Genomic DNA, 26,359 nt, shown 5'->3' on the forward strand with positions numbered 1-26,359 from the left:
AATTCAACCAGGGCGTCACATCTCAGTTGAAAACCATTTACCTACCACGTAAGATATTCTAGGAACTGATCCCTGACTGTACTCCGAGGTTTCCGGGCGCCTAGCTAACGCTTGGTTTCTATAGCGACATCAAACTGTAAACCTGACTGCTGTAGAACGAGGTGCGATGTTCTCCATTTACGTAGCTACATAACTCTAATACATTCTGGACATTTTATTCCAGCAATCCGTGGTCCTTTCTGTTTCTGTTTGAGGAGCGTTTGTACTTTTACTTCTGTGCCGATGGACCGTCTGTGTAAAAACAGGCAAATCCTCTGTGAAACCAGTACGGATGTTAGACATGCATACACGCCGGCTCTTCGTTTTCATACCAACAGCAGTAAGGTGTGTCATAAATTAAGCTTTATTTTATTGTGTAAATAGATACAGCTTTAGATATTTTGAATATAATTTGCAGTCCCAATTAACGTTGCGTACAATTTTTGTTACTCCAGTACACTGGTTCGAAAATAAATCAAATGCCAAATTGTTAAAAGAAATTACGAAATCTAATGACTTACGCACCTACGGAGCCATTTTCTACATTTTCATGCTAATTAGAAAGCGTACAATTTAAAAATGCAACAAACCATGTTATTCACTACATATGAGAAGAGGCTGCCACATGGTGCCGAACACACGCTGCGTTGTTTAGAATGACTACCTTGCTGTTACAGTGCCACTTTATGTGCATGCCTATAAACCAATTTTAGAGTTTCACCCCCTGGAGTTGATGCTCAGCAAATATCTGGTTTAAAATATTCCTCCTGAAAAGACTTAGTATTTGGGACCTGCCATGTTGGACAGTATTTGTTGTTCCCAGTTTTTAAATCTAATGATCTGTGAATGAGGGAGGTAGTAGATCTTTTCTGATTGACTGGACAGAATAACTGTTGGGCTTTCTTACCTTTCCTCTGTTCTGTGCTCTAGAATACCCTTCTTCCTCCTCTTCCCAAGCAGAAGGTCCGGGGCCCTGGGACTCGGCGCTACACTTCCACCTCCAGCAGTGAACATGATTGTAAACGCACCAATGGACAGCTGAGCGGTGTTGTGTATTCTAAAGCCTCTCCCCACTGGCAAACAAACTTCCTAAAAGAATTGGTTCAGAAGGTGAGGTGTGTGCGCGCAAGAGTGCATAAGTGAAACAAACAACATATGTTAATTATTTTAAGGATTATTCTTGTTGTGTGTGTGTGTATACATATATGTGTTTGTGTATGTCCTGCTGCAGCTTCAAGACCATAAATCAGTCAGGGTTGTCTCTGCGCCAATCAGTGAAATGCAGGATCACTACAAGGTCCAGTCACAACCCCACGAGCCCCTCGTGGGCCACTATAAAACTCTGCTGGTAAGAGTACCTCCATATTATAACTTTAATGCTAATAGAAATATGGTGAATCCAGACAGCACTGTTTATTTTCTTCAACACTAAATAAATAAATAAAACAGAAAATGTAAACATAAAAAATAATTTTTTTTGTATGTACACCTGCCATCAAATGTTTAGGAGCCTTTTCAGAATGCCTATAATAAATGCACATATTCTTTAATGGTTTATAAAAGCTTAAAATACCTGTTGTGATCTTTTAATTCTTCTATAAAAAATAATCAAAGATGCTACCGTCGTAATTAATAATACACCACACACATTTTGTACCCTGGTTGTCATGGCAGCAATCACCCCTTCAGGTGTTTAAAACACATTTTCAAATTATTTGTTTAAAAGCTAAGGGAAAAAGAAAACCACGAAATTACTATGAAACAGCTGGTAACAATATGGTAGCAATACATACACAGGTATTTTTTAAATAAATCAAAATTAACCTTAAATTAAAAATAAAATTAACTTTGGGCAGCAGGGTTTAAAAAAAAACTATTTGACTATGTACTTAAATACTGGCTTCAAACTCATTCTGAGCAACACTTTTTTTTTTTTACCCTTTTAAGGGTAAATATGGAAATAGATTAATTGAGGGTTGGAGGAGTGGGTTCTTTAAAGTCTCAGTGAGCAGTGTGATGGTTGCAGGGAACTGAGAGTTAAGGTTGGTTGGATCAAAGCAAGGACGTGTGCACTAAATGGGCAGATAAGCAAGAGGAGATTATGAGGTGAGAAGGAAGAAAACAGCAGAGTACATTAGCATGGCAGTGAGATTGGAAGTGAATGCATTAATGCTAAATAATGATAATTCATGCAAAGCATCTTAATGGAGCGCTACTAAGCCAAAGATTATGTAGCTCTCAGCAATCATGGAATTTTTGTCTATTGGAGCTCAAGGACTGAGAGTGGGACTCATGTTATGCTGCTTTTCTTTCTTTAAAAAAAAACAACTTTTCAATCAGGCACTATATGGACAGCTAGCTGTCCCTCCTGCCCTGGCCCTTCTGCCCAAAGAGCCAATGCTCAGCACAGCTCAGTCAGACTACAGGAATTTCTGCAGGTAATGACACATCACCACCAGAGGGCAGTATAGCAGCAGCTATGGGAGCTGAATTAGCCCTTTTGTGGTTGCTTATTCATCACATTTGGTGTCCTAGTTGCAGTTATTTATATTAGTTAAAATCCTTTGCATAATTGATCATAAATATGAAAACAACGATGTATCTTGTTTACAAGTTAAAAATTGTTGGATTTGTGTTGAAAAGTGTGAAAATCTGTTATTGCAAATCATAATAATTAAAAGCAAGAAAACATGTTGTAAAAAGAGCTAGAAATAAACTTGAATTGGATTGAGCTAATCAGTTGATTATGTGCAGTATATGTTATTTCATCTTTTATATGCTGTCTCCATTAAAGGAATGGATCAATGCTGAACAATTTTTCCTCCAGATGATTTTACCCATCTTGAGCTACCTGTGTGCCTACTGTAGAATTAGATCATGCATTTAAATGAAACAGGCAAGCTAATGCTGTTGACCTTCAAATGTTTGCCTCTGGACAACAGCAGCAGCTGTAATCCTAACACTCAAACACAATGGCCTGTAGACGTCTGTGAGTAAAGCAATGTTTCTCAGTCATGCTCCTTGTGCACCATAGCACTTCTTGTCTCAGGTGTCTTCCCTGATCCAGCAATGGCATTGGCACTAATGTGCGGATCTGGGCACGTTACATAAAGAAGTGCAGTGCACTCATAATCTGAGTGCACTGCTATGGCCTCTCAGGTGCTAGTCTGAGAAATACCTCAGTAAAGTGTGGTTATGTGTAATTGCTCAGTGTGATGAGCTTCTACTCCTCTGACAAAGAAGAAGGACATAGGGTCACTGAATCTTCTGGAAGCACTTTGTTTAAAGGGCACTTAAATCACTCTTCCTGGGTTTTAGAGGGTTAGAGTGATAGCCCTTGGTAAGTATGAGTATAGGGTCTGTGGAGAGGTTTTTCCACCATGCTGGAGTATGAATCACTGGTCTCAGTGGGCCCACAAACTCCAAAATATTTCTATATTGACAAAGCTGTTTGTGCTAATGAATGGAAGCTATGGTGATGAAGCAGGAAACTGATGGACATGAAATACAGCAAGTCAGCAGCTCTTCAATGTCTCAGATATGTAACTGTAAATTAGTGAACTATAACCACCCCCTCATGCTCATCATTCAGACCCTTTTATATTTCCCTTTTATATGTCATATATCTCCAAGTTGTTACTTTCTGTGCCTTAAGCACATTAATTTCTGTTTCAGGTCTGAATTGTCTCCTCCTTCTGCATTGGATGTCCCTCCCATTCAGGGAACCCTGACCATGAGCGGTGCTCTCAGTCGCCTTCCCACTCACAAGGCCCCACCTATTGTGGCCACACAGCTGCAGTTACCCCGCCCATCAGTGCCCTTAACCCATGGGGGTAGAACTAGTCAATATATGGATAGTTTTACTGTACCCAACCCTCCACCAACATTCTCCACAGCTGCCCCTGCCCCTGCCCCCGACTGGGAAAAAGGCAGAGAGGCAGGTGGAAAAGGCTTACAGCAGCATATTCTGGAGGTACCAAAAATGTATGTCACGGAGAACCAGAGCTATGGAAACAAGAGGATGGTGCTGGTGTGAGGAGAAAAAAAAAATCAAAGAGGCCATAGAGTAGCAGAACTGGTTAATATTGATTTTTTTAGTGGATTAGATTTAAATGTGATATCACATTCTCAATATTGCTTTTTTCTGTAGACTTAATAAAACGTCTATTGCTAAAAGTTGTATGTGAGTTAAAGAGAGCAGGGTGACTGTAAATGGAAAAATTGTAATGCTCCATGTGTTTTAGGGTGGTATGCAAGGAATTGTTGGAGAACTGCAATATGTGCAGAGAGGCAAGATGTGAAGAGTGTATGTACCTGTGCACATGGAGTAATCTTGCTGAACAGGCAGTGGACTTCACACGGGTACAGCTGAAGAGGACAGGAGTGTACACACAAGACATTGCTGCTGATCTGCATAGTGCAATCGAAGACAGTCAGAGCACGAGACGGGGAGGGCAATAGTGCAAAGAAAATAGTGTGCATTTGGCAGCATCTTACAAATTAGCCTTTAAATCTGTGTGAGTTTCTCCTGGCCCTGTTCTTCAAGCTCTTTCGCCCACCTGCTCTCTGGTGCCCTGGCTCTCCTCACTCTGGGACTCTCATGGCAATGTGCCAAACAGACAGGGTAGAGAGCACAGAAAAAGATTTAGAGCCATACAAAGAAATGTAATTGTTTTAAAAGGAAGTGTATGCTAATAGTTTGGACAATTGAACACTCTCTAAAGATATGTAGGCCTACTAACAGAAACCATCCCAGTACCCCTTTATGCAGGTAAATTCTTAATGACAAATAATTCAGGCATCGTATGTGATATAAACATTGAGAGTAGCTATGGCCTCGGCTAAACCTAGTGTTTTGTATATATTGCAGTTTTCGGTGAATAATGAATAATCAGTAAAAGTGAAGGAAACACGTGTGTGCGCGGATGTGGGTGAGAGGGCGACAAAGATGGGAATTCTCAGGCAGGGTCACGTCTTCGCACTGAATTACGAGCACTGGGAACACCTAACCGTTGGGAGAAGCCACACTAGGACGTAAAGCTCTCGTCGAAAGGCAGCTGGGCAGATTTTCCGTCTAGGTGGTAATTCACGCTACTCCAACAAGCCAAGGTGGTTCGGAATTCTGCAGTGACTACTTGGTGGGTCAAGTGATCAGTCGCGCACGCCAAACCTGGACAATAAAGGCAATAAATCCAACGTCGGCACATCACGATGATTTCATGCCATAAGAATGTCATGGTTGATTTGTATTCGAAACGAACTTCTCAATGCCTGAATTATTTGCAGTCAACCTCTACACTGTAGTTATTCCTGTATAGGCTACCTATTGCACCGACCATGTCTTCTCTTCTAACGCCGCACTAGGACAGACCCAGTTCCACATTACCTTGGTTAAAAAATCGGTCAGAGATCTTAATTCAGGCTGCCATGTTTTATAACTTCTTATTGTAATGAGGATAAAACCTGTCTGGAGCAATTTCTAAACCCATTATACTTAGAAAAAATAACATTGTTTTGGCAATTATTGTCTTTTTTAATTTCACTGTCGTTCAGAATCATAGTCCGTCTCTTAGTGGTCTAATAAGTTACTTGCACAATAAGAAAAATAGGCGGGATAGCTAGCTTTTGCGTTACATGATAATGCAGTACTCAGGTCCTGGTGCATAGATGGTTAAGTGACACAGGGTGGGGCCCGGGGGGGGGGGGGGCACCGGCTGCCACCTTTCCATGTACAGAACGGGTGTGAGAGAGAGAGAGAGAGAGAGAGAGAGAGAGAGAGAGAGAGAGAGAGAGAGAGAGAGAGAGAGAGAGCAAGCGAGAGAGAGAGAGAGAGAGAGAGAGAGAGAGAGAGAGAGAGAGAGAGAGATCAGAGTGACCACTAGAATATGCTAAGGACTACCTTGCACGAAAATACAAATTTACTTAAAACGCATCGACAGCAAAAAAGGAGAGACGAACGGACGGTTCTGTTAGATGTCAAGGATTCGCCTACATCAATTCTACATACACTCTGTCGTATTTGCCTGGGTGTTTGATCCGTTTAGGCAGATTTTATTATTTTAACACTGACCGTCATTTGGGACCACGGAAACAGGTGAAGACTGAGAAGGAAGGAAGACTGAAAAGAAAGCGATACAGTAGTAGACGTGAGTGCGTGCTATAGAAAGGGAGGGAGAGGTGATTCCCTGCGGTTCCTTGTGCTTGGTCGGATTGGGCTGTACTGTTCAGGGAAGAAAACGTTGTTCTCACTCTCCTTTGAATTAATTGCAGGGAATCTTTAATAATTACAAAAGAAAATATACAGCTGAACGTAGTACTATTAAATATTTGACAAAGCTAATTTATTAATGAGAAAACCTGGAGTAGAGTTTTATAGCACACAGAAATGTGTCAAATTTCAGAAGCGCGGCGGCATTGGTAGGAACGGGCGCGGGAGGGTAGCGTACTCCAGCACAGAAAAGTCACGCCGTGAGCTGCAGCATTTAGTGAAAATATCTAACATCATCCAGGAAGCAGGGCTTCAGGTGGATGAGACGGACTTGACACCGGGAAGAGTGCCTTCAGTTAAAAAAATATCAAAAATCCCACGTTATAATTCCGTTCGTGTGTTAATGTGTGTGCGCTCATTGACACGCACACTGCGTACACACGAACCGAGCCAGACCCAAAGCGAGTAAGTACTTAATAGGTGTTTGTGATGTGAATGTGCGTGTTCGTGTCGTGATTTTGTTTACAAGTGGTTGGGGAAATATATACAATCAAAAGACTCAACAAGTATGTTCCTTCAGTGCACCCGTGCCAGGCTTCACTCTGCATATAATTTAGAAATAGAAACAAAAAGTAGTGTGACATAATACTGTAGATTTTCAAGCACAGCAGGCTATGTACCACTCAAGTCTGAATGTGCTCACACAGCAGAAGTACGATACGACAGTAGAGTTAGACCTGTACTGCTAACATGATTCGTTTAAAATTCCCTTCCAAACCTGTCCTCATAGCTGTCCTTCTGTTTGTTCATCCTGCACTGCACCCTACAAACTTCGACTCCCATTCCCTCCTGCTGCACCTGTGCTCTTCTTTTATATACTTCAGTATTTACCACCCACCGCAAATAAGGATTGTGTGTATTCCATTTGTCTTGCTTCTCAGTGATTTTTCATTTGACAGGGCATCGATGGTAGGGTTAGTTGCAATTTCATTGTTTTCTGAATGTTCAGAAAACAGAATGACTCCTGTGAGTTACTTCAGATTTCAGATTCTGTATAAACACATAGATGACAGATGAGTCAGAATTCCTTCTAATCTCTCAATTTCTGGTTCTCTCTTTCACTCTTTGTTGTTCACAGTGACTCTAACATCTCTCCTCCATGCTAGTCACCACTCTTTATTTCTCTATTCCCTTTTCTCTCGTTTGTCTGTCTTTTGTCCTGATCTGTCTACCCCTGTCAGTCTAAACAAATGAATAAAACACAGTGGTCTTTGAACATTGTCTCTTTTTTCCTGCATGAGCTCTTTGTCTCAGTGTATATGTATTCTCTTATGTTTCACTTTAGCAATATGGCTATAATCAGCTTGGTTCTCCTTTCTTACTAATTATCATTCTCATCATTCTCCTTTCTCTCTCTCTCTCTCTCTCTCTCTCTCTCTTATATAAACAGAAGATTCTATCCCCTCTTTCTGTTCTGTATTGTGACAAATTTCCTTGAGACCACCTCTTGATATGATGTGACCCAACTTCTAGCAGGTTGACCTTTCACCCCCAGGTAGCCCCCCCCACTGTCCCTTCCTTCTTTTCCTCCTCTGTTATGCCCCTCCCCTCACCACCAACACCACTTCCTCCCTATATTCTTCAGCTAAGAATAGTTTCCATCACATTCAGATGTGATTTGGCTTAACACAGTTATATCCCATCTCTCTACTTCTCTCTCCGGTTTCATTCCCTAAGTGCTTAATGGGAAACTATAAAGAGATTGTAATTAACCGGAGAGGGCACTTTTATTAATTAGGTTTTAACGAGAGATGAGGTTGAGGGAGCGAAGGGAGGTATCTTAAGAATGATCTTAGTTCTAGATACAGGGTTGTAGTCAAAAAGGTCTCATGCTGTTGTTGCGAGACAAGTCCTCGTTTCTATCTTTCTACTTCCCTACCATTTTACATCTCTCTCTCTCTCTCTCTCTCTCTCTCTCTCTCATATACACACAAACCCACACTTTTTGTTTCTGCTGTATAAGATATGTTTTTCTGATTGGACCGATCCTGTGGCTAACAGTCAGAGCCTTGATTTGCTTCAGATCAGAGGTGAAAATCCTGCTGATGGCCTTCAAGATGTGTCTTTATATATTGGTCTTAGTGGCATTTTTCTTGTTTCCTTGTTTTTCTAGATAGGTGTTTAATTCTAGCATCTTAGCCGACAGTATTGTGGTACATAGAATAGAGATGGGGCAAAAAGGAAGTTTGCAGCGGATACGTCAACCATCATCTCATTCAGACCTCATCATTTATATTAATGTTATGAAGTTCAGAAATGTGCATCTTACACACACATACCTAAAGCCTCATGAGGGCAGACGTTGATCTTAAAATCAACAGAAGGACCGGTAGTTATCGTAATCCCTCCATACTGAAGCGGAAAGAGCAGAAGGGGGGGGACTGCAGTATTTGGGGGTGTGTAGTTGCCTAATTAGGCCTCTAGGTGGCCCTTTAGCGCCACTAAGCGCAAACTGCAGTGGGGAACATGGTAGAAAATCAGGAAAACAAGCACTGCACCACGGCGTGGGGGTCGGGTTTTATATGGCAACGCTACTGCACATTGGCTCGTCAAAGAGCGTGAAGGCAGAAAGGCAAAGTGGGAAAACGCAGGCTGCCCTTGCGAACTCTCTTGAGAGCATCTTTTCTTCGTTCTTCCATCCTCTTTCATCCCTTGTTTTCTGCCTAGTAGTTACGTCCTCGTCCTCGTGTTCATCTACCTCCTTTCTGGCGTGTTCTTTCTCAGCTGGAGTGTTCCTGTCCTCTACAGGCACGTCCATCCTTTCCAACCCCACCCGCCTTTAAGATCAAGCACACTTGCACTTGGAGTACTCCCACGCGCGCGCGCACACACACACACACACACACACACACACACACACACACACACACACACACACACACACTTAACAGCGATTTCCTTTTTTAGTGGGTTGTTTTCGCTCAGTCAGCACACCTAATAATCTATCGCCACCCGCTCTTTCCGTCCTCTTTTGTACGAGGTTGGCCCTTTCTCCCTCCCTTGTTTACATGTTCTACCATAATTCTATCGTTTTTTATCTACTGCGCTCTCTCTCTCTCTCTCTCTCTCTCTCTCTCTCTCTCTCTCTGTATGTGTGTCTGTGTGTGTGTGTGTGTTCGCCATTGTTTAACATACTAGTCTACATTTTAATTCTCTACATTCCTATACTGCACTATTGAAGATGGTTTATTCTACTATCGGTTCTTGTGCTGCCGCTGTTTCATGTATCTTAAACTAAGCAAAACAAACAATAAACGTTTAATTAAATAAATGATGAATTCATAGAAAAAAACTGATTATTGCAAGCCAATATGTATCAACTGTATCTTGGCGCTAATCTAGCATGGCTAATAAAAACATTTCTGTTGTCTTCCTGTAGTGAAATTGTTTTCGTTTCGTTTTCCACTGGTACACTACAGGCTACATAGCCTAATCATACCTCTTATTCAGGCTGCACAAATCGTGCGCATTTAGACGTCCTAATCACGCTGCTGTCTACTGTTTAGACCAACTAGCGATATTCGGATAAACTGTTATGTGGCATACGTCTGCCCAGACACCTACAGTGCTTCATTTTCTGGAAGGAATTAAGTATTGTGGAAAGCATTGTAGGTGTCTTGAATATACTTCGATATTTAATCCTTCAACGTCAGTTGCTGCATATTTCGTTATCTTCATTTTCCCGCTAAATTTCTGTTTCTTCCTGTAACGTGCGAAAGGGAAATAATTTTCCGCTGGCATAACTAGGGGACTGCTGTAGACATAACTGGTGGGTTGTTTTTTAAATTAGACCAATATTTTTAATTAAAAAGTGACGATACTCCTAAGCCGTCTTTTTTGCTGACGTATTCCACATTCGCTCCACTGAAATGCTACTGTCTCCTACTTAACCTACATACAAAAAAACTTCATACCTTTCTTTATGCACATCATCTTCATACTAAGGTTTTCTTTCCAAGGTCCTGTGACAGTTTGTGGGTGCTTAATAAAGCAAGTGCTCTGGGCCCTAGTGGTAAAGAGAAAGAGAAACGAATGAATCGTGATGAGGGTTAAGAAAGGAGAAACCAAGCTAATGACAGTCGTATTGCTAAATATATATATATATATATATATATATATATATATATATATATATATATATACATACATGGGAGACAAAGAGATTGCATAGAGAGAAAGAGACAACGCTCAAAGACCACTATGTTTTATTCACGTTTTTCGATTGACAGAGTCAGACAGATCAGTGTGGAAGACAGCTATAAACAGGTGGAGTGGTGATTAGCATGGAGGAGCAATCCTATGTTAGAAAGAGTCAATGTAAGTAACAAGGAGAGTGGGAAGGAGAGCAGGAGAGATTAGAGAGAATTCTGACTCTCCACTATAATCTGAGTGTTTTAGGTGGAATCTGAAAGTGGGAGTAAGGGATGTGAGGTAAGGATTATCTGAGAGAGTGCCGAGGTGGAAGCTTCCTGAAGCTCCTCAAACCTTCGGACAGAAGAACTATGGATGAGGAAAGAGAGTCATTCTTTGTTTTACTGCAGCAAGAAAAAAAAAATTCAGTTCTCCACTGCCTGTCCTCATCTCACCACATCACGCTGCGCTGAGTGGCTATGTGGCTGCTTGTGCTGTGTGATGGGGCATATTGTTATAGCAGTTAGGATTTACTAAGAATATAATTTTTCTTTTTTATGACCTCTTAAAGACATTCATACAGAAACTCTTTGATGTACCTTGGTCTGCAACTCTGTACCAGCATAACAGGGTTAACATCATACACAAAACTGTTCTGAATGGACTGCGTAACATTTCAGTGCTGCACTGAGAAAAGAGGAGAGAGGGAGAGTTAATGCTCTGCAGTCTTCTCTCACCGTTTTGTGAACCTCAGCAAATAATCGTTCTGCCTTTAGCTTTCTCCTCCTGTCTTCTCCCACAAACCCTCTCCCTTTCTCTCTCCCTCCCTCATTCCCTTTCTCTTGTGCTATCCCTCCTCCCTCCTCATTGTTGGTGCTGGGCCCATATGGTAATAGAGGACTAGGGCATGAAAGCTAAAGCAGTGGACCACAGCAGAGCCCCATAAGCCATTCCATTTGTTGTGTAATGTTCAACGTGTCTCAGACAAGCCTCGGCTACTGTACACAAGAGACTGCCCCGCTCCCAAGTGGCTGTCAATCTTTGTAGTATAAATGCATTAAAACTCTACTTTTCTATATTTCAAGATAACAGGTATTTTCACCTACCGGTCATCATCTTGCGAGGTACTTATATGGAATACACCTGTTTGGAAAACAATCATCAAACTTGCAAACTTGTTTCAGCGCTAGCATCCTCAAACGCTCTGCCCTCACTGTGATCTGTTTGCTACTCTACCACATCATCTGCATGTGAAGCACCTGTAGTTCCTCGTTGTTGCATAGTCCCTTGAAAATTCTCCCTCCGTACAACCAGAATATCCGGTTAGTATGAGGATGCTGTTAGTGAGACAGTTTCCATGCTGCAGACTGATTACACCAGCATCATCGCTAGATGGGATATAGACAAGTAGCTTTAACTTGCTATGTTGAAGGGTAGTTCTAAGCATCCCTTTTAACAAATCTCTCCTCTTCTCTCATCCCACCCCCCTTCTCTCCCGCTCTCTTTGCAGGCTCCTCCTCCCCCCTCCCCTTTCCATCCTATCTCTCTATACCTCCCCCTCCCCCCGATCCTCTATGCTCAGTTCCGTGTGTGTCTCCTCTTTCAAAGGGCGCAAGGGTGGGAACAAGTCGTCCAACAAAGCATGTTACAGTGCCGACATGACTTGTCCATCAGACAGCGAGAAAATAGTGATCAACTGCGGGGGGATTCGACATGAAACGTACCGCAGCACACTCAAGACCCTGCCTGGGACACGTCTGTCCTGGCTCACTGAACCAGACGCCTTCAGTAACTTTGATTATGACCCCAAATCAGACGAATTCTTCTTTGATCGCCACCCCAACACATTTGCTTTTATTCTGAACTATTATCGCACGGGGAAGCTGCACTGTCCCGGTGACGTTTGCGGTCCACTCTTCGAAGAGGAGCTCGCTTTCTGGGGCATTGATGAGACGGATGTGGAGGCATGCTGTTGGATGAACTACCGACAGCACCGGGATGCCGAGGAAGCGCTGGACAGCTTCGAGACCCCCGAACCGGATCCACCAGAGGAAGACCCAGCACTGACGGGTGGTGCTGATGGGGACTTGAAGCGACTGTGCCTGCAAGAAGATGGGCGTAAGCCCAGCTGTTGGAGTGTTTGGCAACCCCGCATCTGGGCACTCTTTGAGGATCCGTACTCCTCCAAGTATGCCAGGGTGAGTGCACCAGCATGTCTCAGGGATTCAAAAAACATTCTAAACATTCACCACTCAGTTGATGACAACTGTAGGCAAGGAGCTACAAGTTTACTCATCCCAGATTTAATGTCATGGTCCATATGTGAGAAGTCAGATTTTATCATGATAGGTTATTAATTTTATAGACTTCAGGAGCCTAATACTTCTTGGCTTCTCGCTCTGTCCAACACTTTGTTCAATACTCTGTCCTCTCATCACTCCAGGTGATCTCCCCCTTTTTACGCGTTATTTGCCCGTTAATGTTTCATGCCTGCAGCATTCACACCACCCCCACTGGCACTTTCCCACGCTTCATTAAATCATCTTTTTTTTTTTGCAGAGAGAACTGGAGCACTCTTGCTCACTCGCTCAACTCTGCCGTTTTCACCACTTGCATCATTCGATCTTGATTAGCGCATGATCTGGCCTCTTGTGCTTTCTCTTGTACTATTGTTCTCTTATCTCTCTCTCTCTTTCACTCTCTCTATCTCTCTTTCTCTCTCTCTCTCTCTCTCTCTACCGTGCCGCCCCCCCGAACCAGGTTTCCACAGCTTTCTGATTTATGGACTCATCCTGAATGGTTTTCAGTTTTGAATATTTGAAATAAGTCTCTAGAAGATGTGAATTTTCACCTGACTCAGGTCTACAAGACTTCATTCGATTTTGGCACCTTATTAAATGAACTAATAACCTGTTGTGAATAGACTTTAGGTATTTGTTGTACCCTCACATTTATGCATAAACATATTAGTTCATGAACTATTTCCGAATGTTTGGTAGTTAGTAAAACATAACCCAGTTGTGCAAGTGAAATCCTGACAGAGAAAGCATTTGTAAATGTTTTACTTAAAAAACTGACCAGGAAAAAACACTCTAACAATTATACTTGTGTTATAGTTAATGAACATACATGCACCAATTATTAAAGGAGGCAGAAGCGGGTGGTCTTGACAACAGCAGGTGGTCATACAAATCCTAAACACAGCAGGGTGCTCATCAGTGCAAGAACAGTGCATTTGTGTCTGCTTACTCAACACGTACTTGCGAAGCACCTCATAGACCTGGATTGTAACTCATTCACATTTAGAGTTAAAATAAAATTGTCTACAAGAAGGCACTGAAACAGCTTTGGTGCTTCACATCAATCGCACTATGTGTCCTTGTTACCCTCACTGATCACTGTATTAAATTACATCTGTGTGAAAATGCATTGGAGTGCTTTGCCAAACTTTCAGCTGTGTCGTCTAATGACCAGAGTCTAAAAGCCACAGGAGTCATCTACCAGACTTCTTACACAAGACATAGAGGCTGTGTAGATGCAGGCTGGGCAAGCTGGTGCTCACTGCAGCTTGAACTACTGGTGCTCCTGGGCAGGGAGTGAGTAAGATCTTCACTCCTCTCCTGCTTCTTCAGGCATGGGATGTAAGTACTCCACTGAGATGAGCTCTTTGACAGGGTGGAACACTTGATCACCAAACTGGAGCAACGTGGAGTCAGAATGTGCTTTAAAAAAAGGGTGCCAAAGATCATTTGGAGCGCCCTCTGTCTGTCTCTCTCTCTCTCTCTCTTTCACACGCAGGCTAAGAGTTAGGACATGCATGACTTTGATCTGTACGAGGCTATGCGTGTCATCCCAGTAAAGCTGGGAGTGCAAGGTCTCTCCAGGGCTCAGCATACTCTGGTGTACAGCTGGAGTGGCTGTGGTGGGGGCCATCCTGGGTCTCTCATGCTTACTCAGCACCAGCGCTAGTATCTCCTTCTTAGCTCGGCTCACCAGGAGGGCCCTTACTGGCCAGGAGAAAGGCACTCCGCTTGGTTTCTTGCACACTCAAGTGCACACTCATTTCAGCTGCAGATCAGTTTTAGATGTGTTTTTAAATATTAAATCACGTGTGTTTTAAATCTTCTGATAACAACTTTTCAGTTGTAGCATATAGTTAGTGGTTCTATTAGTTGTCTCTTCCGAGCTCCTTCCCTCTTTTTTCTTGTTCTGTCTCTATTTTTCTCTCCCTCCCTTTCTATTTTCTTTCTTACTCTTTGTATATTTTATATTTCGTTTCTATTTATAGCCACTGAAAGAAATAAAACCTTCCTGTGAGTTTGGTTCTTGTGGATTAAGTTGTGGGTTTTTTTTGTTTGTTTGTTTGTTTGTTTTGCAGACTAGTGTGGATGAAAACAGCATATTGATCAGTTTACAGACTATGTTTATCTGGAGGATCTGAACATTGCTTTTCACTGAGTTACTCATAAAGTCCAAAATGACCATTGGAAAAATCACTTTTGTCTCACTCATTCTTATTTTTTTCTAATCGTTCAGTCCATGTGCGTTAAGGTTTAAAGCGACCGTCCAGCCGCTAGTGGGACGGCTCGGACACAGCAGAATTATATTTTATCCGTCACCTTTCTCTTGATCCTTTGCTATGTGAGCAGTTTTCGCTGTGGTTATTTTTCAAGCTGCATTCAAAAGTATTCGGAACCTGTAGCACTGTAGGACTATCTCACTCAGGGCGGCACGTGTACTAGTTTATTAGCGGGCTACGGTATGAGGGCAGAGCATCATGTTGCGATACTAATGATCGCTTGCATCCTCAAGCCCCCGCTTCTCGCCCTCTTTCCCTTTCTCTCTCTCTCCCCCTGTGCTATAGCGTAACACTGCGGCGTCTCGTACTAGCTGACTGGCGCTGATTTCTGCTGCAGCGCGCACGAGCCGTGTAACAGTTCAATGGGGGGGGGGGGGGGGGGGGTTGGATGGGGACCTAAAAAGAGGTTGTGAGTTTGAGTTTGAGAGGAAGGAACTATATGTAAGTTTATAAGTCTGTTAGTCATTTATATGTTTTGTTTCAACGCGTGCGCGCTGCATTCTGTAAGTGCCGGCCCTTGGTAGTTGTCTGTTTCACCGCAGCACCGTAGCCACCTGCTCACGTGCTAGTTTTCACTGAGCGACGTTTCGTATTATCTTTATAATTCCCCCCACCATGCATCAGTTGCGAGTTCCTCTCCACCCCGAATCCCCACACTGCGACTGTGCCGGCGGTCGGAAGCCTCTTTGCTCCTTTGCTTCCTTGACCTCACGGCCACTCTGAGACGCAGTGCATTTCATTAAGAGCTGCTTGCTCGTAGCTGCCCATAAATCAAATGGATGCTACTCTCCAGGGCCCCTCTCACCGACAATGGGACGAAGGATGGGGATTCATTACTAATACCAGCAAAAAAGCACTTATCTACGTGCACGCTGTTTTTTGCTTGGTTTTTTTTTTAAGTTTTTTTTTTTTTTTTTTACTTAGGATTTTCGCCGGTTGATATGCTCGAGCTGTGGTCTTACGCGGAAATGTAAAGATTGGTATAAAATGTTTCATATTGTTCAGGTGGTCCAGGTAGTATCTAACCAAGAATCTTATGGTTTGGTCGCTTATTTGTCAAATCTATCCTGAATTTAAGACATTCATTTTTCGTTTGTTATTTTTACGTTATACACATATAACCCTTATTACAGCTCACCATCACGTTAGTGCCGGTGGACAATCAGCAACCCGTGGCGGTACAGCCGTTCGCGTACAAAAACCCATTCCCCAAGGATGAACAAACACTGAATGAACTTCAGAAACGCACTCGCAGAGTTCCTTGGCAACAGCCTGAAGTTCAAATAAATCGCTATACATCATTATCAAATTCTTCTTAGAGGCAAAAAGACCATGTGAGACCTAATTCATGTCAGACCTTAATGTTCACCAAATCACTAATTTATGCGCCTGTGAAATTTGTATTTAAAGCGGTAAATCTTTTTGCGTCAGAAATCATCGTCTGTTGACAGTTTCCAAGAAATACCTTGTAGCGTGGTTACAATGGGAGGGAGTTCCCTTGGAGGAATAACGCTGGAGGGGGTTAACCAAAACTGCTGCGCTGTAAAGTACCTCATTCGTTCTGTCCGTGGAAATCCCTTTGCTACAGACTGCGTATGACGAAACTGGACTACGAGGGCGTAGCTGTCCAGTGCTGAAAACAACGTTTCTTGGAATGTGTTAAGTTTGAGCGAAATTATTGGAAGAATGGTTTCAAATAATCAGTTGTTAATGCTTACAGCAGTTTACAGCGTACACCATTGCTTAAATGCAAGCCCGTCTAATTCTCAACCCAAACTGAATGTTCTCAACGATGATCTTTTTTCCCAGTAGTGTTTTTTATAGAGGTTTATTACACTGTTCACTGAGACTGAAAACGTGGAGTGCGCTTACATGCCTGATTCTGTTCTTTTGCCGAGTTTGTGTTGCCTGCGTTAAAAACAGCTTATTCCCTCTGTTTGGGGCTGTCTTCCCTGCAGGTGTTTGTAAACATTTAGTACCAGTGAATGGTGAACATTGGCGCCCAAAATAACCTTGCGCGTCAGAGCTCTGGGGTCTTTGCACATGAAAAGTGTGTCGCGCCTCTGTTGGGCACAGAAGGGTATCACTTCTCACTTCTTTGGCGAGATTTGGTTTATTCCGTACCAACCTGCGTTGGAAGGGCTTCCTAGGGGACAAGCTGAGAAAAGGCAACCATCAATTTGCAACGCGTAATATACGTTTTCTTAGATTGTGTATGCAAGGAAAACCACATTTCTGTAATTCTAGAATTTCATAAAATAATTTTCATTTCTGGCATGCATATAATAAAATGATAGTGTCATTTCTACATCAGTGGTTTTATGTTCCCTTCAACGACATAATCGTAGATACATATTTAATTACGTTTCGTTGTGCATTTGCGACAAGATGTATTTTCGAATGAGACCTATTTATGGGACAGTGCACGCACCTCTGTACTTCCCCCTCCTCTAACACCATCTACCAAGCTCTAAATATAGTACGAAAATGAGCCAGGGGACATGGGGCGAGAAGGCTCCTTTCTTACCGGCATCACTACTCCCTCCTCGTTTAGGGAACGCGGCTTATTCAGCTCGCGGATGCAGCATTATTTGATATGCTCCGTTTCCGATATCACAGATTCGCTTCTTGAACTGATAGTTGTGCACTGACGCTGTAGCAAGCATCTTCGAGGTGTGCGGCACCTCTTGCGCTTCCCGCCTTTCTCTGTGGCGTACTGCGGCAGCAGTGACAGTGCTTATCGGGCCAGACACAAGGCCAATACGCCGGCGAGAAAAGAACAGCATCGGCTGCGCTTGAATCGACAGTCGCAGTGTACGCTTCAGCTGCTGGCTTCCCTCCAGCGTACCGGTGAAAGAGTTCGTTAGACCTGCAGCCCTCTCTTGCAAACCCGACGACAATTCATCGGGGCATACCTGGTGTCTAGTCAGCGGTCATAAAGCCCTCGCGCAGTCTCAAGATCCCGCTTCATTTTAACCGTGACTATTACAGGCTGTAATCAGTGTGAAATTGCCTGCGCTGTATTTCTTATTAGGCAAACCGTTGTCAAAACGCACCTATCAAAAGCATGTTCCTAAACCGAACCTTCCCTATTAATTGCATACGAACACCACGCGACGCACTATGTTACTCCTGTCTTGCTCTCCGATACACGACCCCGTTTTCCTAGGGGTTACATACTCATATAATGAAACAGTTTTCCTTCGAGTATACACCGCTCGGACCGCCGGCTAAAATCGGGAAAATAGGACGAGTCGTTCACAATCCACATTTTAGGAAAGAAATGTCCATATTAATTTTTATCATAAGAGAAATACAAACATTTCACAACAGGTAACTGTGTGATGCCGGATAGAACCATAGCCGCAACCTTTCTCCCATAAGATTTGTACTACTGCTAAAATGATCATGAAAATGACAGTCCTCTCTCGCGACTATAACCGCACGAGAGACACTGGTATTGACAGCGAAAAATTGCAGGTATAGTAACCACGTTAGATTGCGAATAAGAATATGATCAATTACAACGGTTAGCCAGTAATTTTCCCAGGCAGACCACACCTTCAGTTCATCGACTGTGGTTTGAGAACCACGTTAGATTGCGAATAAGAATATGATCAATTACAACGGTTAGCCAGTAATTTTCCCAGGCAGACCACACCTTCAGTTCATCGACTGTGGTTTGAGAAGCAAATATAATACCGGACAGGAGGGAAAAAACACCTCGAACTTGAGCTGCGTTTCTGAGCAGCTAGTGCTTCCCTCTGCATAGCCGGACATCCCTTGCTGAAGATAGAGAGCAGAATGTAGGAGTCAGAGGAAAGGTAATGTGAATGCGTCACAGTGAACATTACGGGCTAGGAGGTATTATACAGTATGAGCTAGGGTATGCGCACAAGCTCTTTCTGTCTTCCTCTCTGATTCTTTTTTTCTCAGGTGCTCTCCCAGTAGACTTCTTCAAAAGAGTACTATGAACTGATCAGAAAGAGGAGTGTGAGAGTGAAAGAGATAGAGATGGGAGGGAAACTTGTGGAAGTAACACCATAGACCTCAATGCTCAGAATGTTCTTCCTAAAGCAGATCAGTAGCATTTCAGCATCCCTGCACCGACCCACCCCTATACTGTAATTTAGGCCATTAATCTTAGCTTCAAAGATTATATACACATTGACGATTTCAGTGCACCCTTTGCAATAGATATGGCCAATTGCTTGTGTGTATGTGTGCTGGAGAAGAGAAGGAGGAGGAGAGTAAGCAACTCATGAAACGACACTGCAGCATGCTGGACAGAGGGGGGGGGAATGAAAGAGGAAAAGGAAAAGACAGTGAGATAGAAAACCCACTGCAGAAGCAATGGAGAAGTGAAGAAGAATGAAGATAAGGAGGTGGAGGAGCAGAGGTGGAGTGAGCATGGATGGAGGCAGTAATAGAAACATGGAGAAGGAAAAGTGGCTCACCTGAGATTGGAATAAAGAAGTGAAGATGGCCAACACCAGTCAGTTTAACAGCCTGAATCAACTGCCAGACAGCCTGCCTGGGAACTCCTGCAGTAGGGATTTCTGAGCAGGCCATGTTGGAAGAAAAACAGCAGACAGTGCCCAGTGCAGGAAAAAGTGATGGTTAGCCCTGGTGTATCAACCATGATTCCAGTTTTTCCCAACAGAAGATCTGCTTTCCTGAGTTGTGTGTTGGTTTATTCTTATTACCCTCAAGCATAAACATAATTTAGTCAAATAATGCAGTTGTGCATGTTAATGTGTGTGTGTGTGTGTGTGTGTGTGTGTGTGTGTGTGTGCTCGTTTGGGTGTATAGCCAGGTGTTCTGCTTCTTGTGTGTTCTGTGTCTTGTGAATCTTACTTGTTCTGTGTTAACACTGCAGATGTATTAGCCCATCATTCCTTATTTTTGATGCACTGCAGTAAAGTCCAAGCATCCCGAACAAGGAAACTAAAGTGTTATTAGACAGCATCCATTATCATGTATATTACACTATGTATGTCTACAATGCATACTCTCAGTGTTAATGATGTAGGTTTGGAGCTTGTCCTGTATGGGCATGGCTAGGCATGTATGGGTGGAACTTGTCCTGTAGGGACCTTGAAGTTGGTTTGGCACTTTCTGAAGTGGGGAGCTGGTATGGGCGAGACAGACTGATTTAACTGCCTTTAAGCTCCAGTAAATGGAAGCTTTCATTATCAGGCTAGGTAGGTACATTTCTACACCTGAAAACAAGTGTAACAGAGTGACTACACAATCATGAAATCAAGTAAAGTCATAGTGGATTGTGGTGTTTTGGGTCTTGCCACTTCATTGGAATATTTGTTTTACATTTATAACATCAGAATTTCTGAGCTGCCATGGCCTGTCATCGAGATGAGCACAAGGCTGTATGAGGGGTAGCCAGTCACTGCCTTACTGCCACTAATAGATTTCAGATGCCACCAGCATCCCTGCACCAGTTCACTGTACTGGGCTTTTATTTTCACTTACCAATCTTTTTTCCCTACTGTATTAAAGAAATAAAGGCATGGGTTAGATGCAATATTTTATCATTAATATGAATTTAGTGATTGTTAGGTGACCATAAATCATTTCAACAAGTAAATGAATATCTTTAACTAGTGCTTTAACTAGTCTCGGATGCTTTTCCCAGTGCTGCCCCACCAACAAAATCATCAGTGTGTGAAAAAGTGCCATTACACAGACCAAACAGGAAATAGTGATCACACTCACTCAAACCTTCACTTGCAGAAAGCTGGCATTCCAAACTACAGTGACGCAGGAGTACAAATCTCACTGCCTTCATAGAACAGGAACGATATTATGATAGTTGTATTTGTTATTATAATCTTTTTTTCTTTTCGTTTTTGGCTTGGATGGTGTCAGTATGCAGATCTCTGTGTTTTGTTGGCTAGAGGACCTGATCTTGCTGCTCACTGCTGAGGAGAAGAGGCCTTCTATTCCACTCTGCCCTTCACGTATACTGAAGCAGTAATTTAAAGCAGGCGCACACAGACATGAGCTAGATAGATGGAGAATCATAGTGACAGTGGGCGGCTTCAGAGCTCCCTCGTCTTCCATAACAGGCTGGAATCCCTCAGCAATGGTGTGGTTTTATCAGTGAGAGAGAATACTCCATTTATAACCATTAAACTCACTGGGCAAAAGCATTTCTCTCTTTCTTGCTCACACATTTTATCTATTTATCTATCTATCTATCTATCTATCTATCTATCTATCTATCTATCTATCTATCTATCTATCTATCTATCTATCTATCTATCTATCTATCTATCTATCTATCTATCTATCTATCTATCTATCTATCTATCTATCTATTAATTCTCTGAAACATGGAGTGCAAACACACGTGCATACCCACACACACACACACACACACACACACACACACACACACACACATACACTCTCCCTGTTTTTACCTACTCTTACCCATACATAATGTGGCTTTCAGGTACTTAACAGTGTGATATTTGTGTGTTTGTGCTCATGTGTGCTTGTGTGTGTGAATATCTTTAAGAGCTGCCGTGTCTGCTTGTTTCTCAATGCACTGATTTGAAAGGGGTCCATCCACTCTGACCGTAATTAATCTTTTAAAGTGCTGAGCTGGGAGAGAGAGCTCTGACACTGCTACATCTCACTACTCCTTCTGTGTGTGTGTGTGTGTTTGTGTGTGTGTGTGTGTGTGTGTACTCTTCCGTGTGTGAGGAAGTTCGGGTATACCTTAAACATCAACTGAATTTTGTAATTAACTGTTGAGTCGAATCAGATGCATTTGAGTGGGGAAATCACCAAGCTGTACTGCAGTCCAGGCAGTCAGGACCGGAGCTGGCTCTCAGGTGTTCTGATCCTCTTAGCTTCTGCAGTGTGTCCCGTCTTCATATGCAGTGTGTCTGCGCAGCTGAGCATGTGGAAATGTTGATGTGCATTTCAAGTCTTGCTCTGGTGTGTGTGACTTTGCACCATAGCTCTTATCTGGTATCATTTATGAATGGGGTTTTCACTTGGAGTAAAGTCTCAAATGAAGCTACTTTATAATTCCAGCCTATAACTCAAAGAGTAGGAGTGCACTGCCAAGCACTGAGAGAGAGAGAGAGAGAGAGAGAGAGAGAGAGAGAGAGAGAGAGAGAGAGAGAAAGAAAGAGAGAGAGAGAGAAAGATGGAGAGAGTGTGAGAGAGAGCTGGACATTGAGAAAGAGTGAGAGACCAAGAGCAAGAAAGAGAGAGGTCAGTAGATGCAGCGAGCAGGCTGAGAAATGGGAAAAGATGAGGGTGAACTGATAGTGAGAGCAGAGTGAAGGAGCTCAGAGGAGAAAGCGGTGCAGAGGAGATATTTGCAAGGACAAAGGCATACACTACACTGCAGTCATCAGTTTCAAGCGCTACGCAGAAAGAAATGCAAAGCTATGTGTTTCCTTGTGTGTGCATTTCTACATACCGAAGAAGGAGAGTGAGAGAAAGTATGAATCAGATCAGCTCTGTCAGTGTGTGAATGAGAGGGAGACAGAGAATGCCCGTGGGTGTGAGGGCGGGAACACTGTAAGTACTCTACACCAGTCATTATGAACCAGGATGTACAGAACACATGTACAGTTTCACATGGTGCTATGCAATCTGGCTAATGGAAAATAATATTTTAATACATTTTACAATGTATAATCCTGACCAAAATAGATACAGGGAAATAACAACATTGTTTTATACACATTGTTTTATACATTTTTTTAAAATAAAATTTTGAAATGAATGCAGTGTTGTGCAGACCCATATCCTGTGCTTATTAATGTTTCTGTGTTAACTGTTGTATTATACACTGCAGATGTATTACCTCACCATTCCTTATTTTTGATGCAACGCAGTAAAGTCCAAGCATCCCGAACAAGGAAACTAAAGTGTTATTAGACAGCATCCATTATCATGTATATTACACTATGTATGTTTACAATGCATACTCTCAGTGTTAATGATGTAGGTTTGGAGCTTGTCCTGTATGGGCATGGCTAGGCGTGTATGGGTGGAACTTGTCCTGTAGGCACCTTGAAGCTGGTTTGGAACTTTCTGAAGTGGGGAGCTGGTATGGGCGAGACAGACTGATTTAACTGCGTTTAAGCTCCAGTAAATGGAAGCTTTAATTATCAGGCTAGGTAGGTACATTTCTACACCTGAAAACAAGTATAACAGAGTGACTACACAATCATGAAACCAAGTAAAGTCATAGTGGATTGTGGTGTTTTGGGTCTTGCCACTTCATTGGAATATTTGTTTTACATTTATAACATCAGAATTTCTGAGCTGCCATGGCCTGCCATCGAGATGAGCACAAGGCTGTATGAGGGGTAGCCAGTCACTGCCTTACTGCCACTAATAGATTTTAGATGCCACCAGCATCCCTGCACCAGTTCACTGTACTGGGCTTTTATTTTCACTTACCAATCTTTTTTCCCTACTGTATTAAAGAAATAAAGGCATGGGTTAGATGCAATATTTTATCATTAATATGAATTTAGTGTTTGTTAGGTGACCATAAATCATTTCAACAAGTAAATGAATGTCGTTAACTAGCATTTGTCATTGTACCTCATCAACTTGATTTTTAATCACATCTCAGATGTTTTTCCTAGTGCTGCCCCACCACCAAATTCATCAGTCTTTGAAAGTGTCATTACACAGGCCAAACAGGAAAGAAAAATCACACTCACTCAAACCTTCTTTTTTGGTTGATTCCACCTTGGATGGTGTCAGCATGCAGATCTCTGTGTTTTGTTGGCTAGAGGACCTGATCTTGCTGCTCACTGCTGAGGAGAAGAGGCCTTCTATTCCACTCTGCCCTTCACGTATACTGAAGCAGTAATTTAAAGCAGGCGCACACAGACATGAGCTAGATAGATGGAGAATCATAGTGACAGTGGGCGGCTTCAGAGCTCCCTCGTCTTCCATAACAGGCTGGAATCCCTCAGCAATGATGTGGTTTTATCAGTGAGAGAGAATACTCCATTTATAACCATTAAACTCACTGGGCAAAAGCATTTCTTTCTTTCTCTCTTTCTTTTTCTCTTTTCCTGTCTATCTATTTATTATGCAGTTCCCTGTAACATAGAATGTACACACGTTTTACCTGTTCATGTCCATACATAATGTGACTTTGAGATACATCAAAGTTTTTTATGATTCCCTAAGATTGATTTTGAAAACAGGGCTAATTTTGTCAAAACATTAACACACAATTCATACAAACAAGAGCACCTCAGCTCTTTGGCAAAATGAAACACATCATTCAAAACTACACAATACATTTTGTCACCGTATAGCACACACAGGGTTGATATGATCTGATTCTGTTTGAACCAGTTACACACTGCTGTGCTCTAAAGCAGTTAAGAATTCTGCTTTTCTAATGACAAAGTCTGGGTTTGTTTTTTAATGGATATTGTGTATGAATATATTAAAGAAGTATATGAATATATTAAAGAAACAACACAGAAGACCAGTATTGCACATTCATACATTTATATTTTGTAAAATGAGTCAAAAAATTCAAGCATTTCCAAGGGTTGAATTTTGCACTGAATCAGAACATATTCTAAATACAATGTAGTACATAAACACAACAAAAACATTTGTAACAAAAGCATGAGTTGTAACAACTTCATCTCTGCCTAGCTGGATCATAGCACTTTGTCCACATGACAGGCTATGTCCTCTCTTATAAGGGAAGAATCTCACTGAATGACAAACCAATCCTTGCACAGGTCCTGCATCAGTCTGGTGGCAGGCCTCTTCCACAATTTGAATGAGGGGTGTTCTGACATATGGCTGGAGATCTTAAACTTTCCACCACCATGCCAAAAATAACTCCTCACTAGGATATGGTGGGAGGTATTAGAATGAAAATTGTGGATGCTGGTGAAACTAGTTTTGGACCACAGCAGATCTGTGTCAAGATACATTCTAACAGATGACAATGTATCTCATCTGCTCTGTAACCCTTTGGTCTTTTGCTGTGGTGGTGCATAGTCTGTCTAAAAATGTGAGCATGTGGGCCATGTTGTATGGACCCAAGTTGGCATGGTGATGAAAAACCCCGTTCTGCATGATGTTACCACCACAGAGACAAAATAGCCCTGTACATGTTAATGTTTCTCCTTCCTTTTTTTCAGGTTAAAGCCAGTCTGATCTAAGTAGAAAAAATAATGTGGGACTGTATCATTATCCCTTTACAAAACTCTGAAATAATGAAGCATTGGGTAGTTCAGTATAGGCCTACTCTAAAGTTATAAAATTTTACATCTAAATTTACAGGTTCTGTGTGCAGTGTACTGAAGTGTACATTACTTATCTTCACATGTTCATATTGCACATCTTTTACTCTATCAGAATTTCAACACTGACATACTGATTGAAAATAATGAAAAGTGTGTGAAATCTGTTTGTTTGAAATACTCTAACCCATATCATATTATTGGCCAAAAGCATGTTTACGATAGCGCCTTTGAGAATATGGCGCAGCCTTTTCTTTGACATTCTCAACCCTCAATCCTGTGGAGGCTAATCAAAATATATGAAAAATGTCACAAGACAGCATACAAGGTATTCTTTCAAACATGGAATTCATTGACTGGGTAACTAAAAGGTACTGCTGTAGTGCATACAGTAAGCTACATTGTACTGGGTTTACTGTGGACAATAGAACAAGAATGTTGCCTTTCACCTGGGCTCTTCTCAAAATGTCAGATTTGCTCTTTCAACAATATATTTTGGCTGAACTCTATCCAGCTTCTCTCCATGGCAACTCATGGTTTACAACAAAGTCAACCAGTTCTGCTCAGGTCTCTGATAGATTTCGTTCTCGTCTTCTTTTTCCATGTCCATGTCTTCCTCTTTCTCTTCATCTTACTGCAATAATGCCTTCCATTTTTGTTGAAAACCTGTTCACCTGTTGCCTTTTTATAGTGCTTAGGCATGATTGGTGAGTTTACAATTAAGCACCAAAGTGTCCATACGCCATATTTGCTCAGTTGGTTCACAGATGTAGTATTTTGAAAGGCATTGCAAAGAAGTGGCATTATGTTGACAGATTTCTGTGTCTAATGCAGAGAACTGTGTTTAGTGTTTCGCGAAATATGTGAAGCTGAGAACATGCTTATAGTTGAGCAGATCTGGCCTGATGTAACAAGGAGGTTCAAGCAGGATGCAGTGACGAGTTGCAGACATAAGAACATACGTTTATTTGCACACGTAACATATAACACTTAGCACGCAGACTAATGGGGTTAAACACCGACAACACAAATGCGTAAACTTCAGACTTTTATACATATATG

The 26,359-nt window shown here is 42.1% G+C and overlaps 2 protein-coding genes across 7 annotated transcripts in view; both read left to right on the forward strand.

Moving 5' to 3' along the window:
- The first annotated feature begins 105 nt into the window (after positions 1–105).
- zgc:193811 (uncharacterized protein LOC559801 homolog) lies at positions 106–4,190 on the forward strand. Of its 2 annotated transcripts, none has more exons than XM_026998031.2 (5): positions 106–384; positions 970–1,149; positions 1,271–1,387; positions 2,380–2,477; positions 3,715–4,190. In XM_026998031.2, exons 1-5 carry the CDS (start codon positions 283–285, stop codon positions 4,073–4,075), a joined length of 858 nt encoding a protein of 285 aa, XP_026853832.2. In that variant the 5' UTR covers positions 106–282; the 3' UTR covers positions 4,076–4,190. The 2 variants fall into 2 exon arrangements, with proteins under 2 accessions (XP_026853832.2, XP_026853833.2); XM_026998032.2 differs by having other exon boundaries at positions 1,000–1,149.
- A 1,743-nt stretch (positions 4,191–5,933) lies between these two features.
- kcnc3a (potassium voltage-gated channel, Shaw-related subfamily, member 3a) overlaps positions 5,934–26,359 on the forward strand; it is a 62,884-nt gene continuing 42,458 nt past the window's right edge. For all 5 annotated transcript variants that reach the window (XR_004776799.1, XR_004776800.1, XR_004776798.1 and 2 more), the window contains exons 1-2: positions 5,934–6,712; positions 11,949–12,636. Coding sequence is in view for 2 of the 5 variants with exons in the window: in XM_026997975.2 (XP_026853776.2) it covers positions 6,387–6,712; positions 11,949–12,636 (1,014 nt within the window). In the remaining 3 variants the exon portion in view is untranslated. The remainder of the gene's footprint in view (positions 6,713–11,948; positions 12,637–26,359) is intronic.

This window comes from Electrophorus electricus, chromosome 1 (assembly GCF_013358815.1).
Source record: "Electrophorus electricus isolate fEleEle1 chromosome 1, fEleEle1.pri, whole genome shotgun sequence".
Taxonomy (NCBI): Eukaryota; Metazoa; Chordata; class Actinopteri; order Gymnotiformes; family Gymnotidae; genus Electrophorus; species Electrophorus electricus.

Coding starts and splice junctions, on each gene's coding strand:
- zgc:193811 (XM_026998031.2), top strand. CDS start 283: ATGGACCGTCTGTGTAAAAACAGGCAAATCCTCTGTGAAACCAGTACG. Junction 385..969: donor TTCATACCAACAGCAGTAAG/GTGTGTCATAAA, acceptor TCTGTGCTCTAG/AATACCCTTCTTCCTCCTCT. Junction 1,150..1,270: donor TAAAAGAATTGGTTCAGAAG/GTGAGGTGTGTG, acceptor GTCCTGCTGCAG/CTTCAAGACCATAAATCAGT.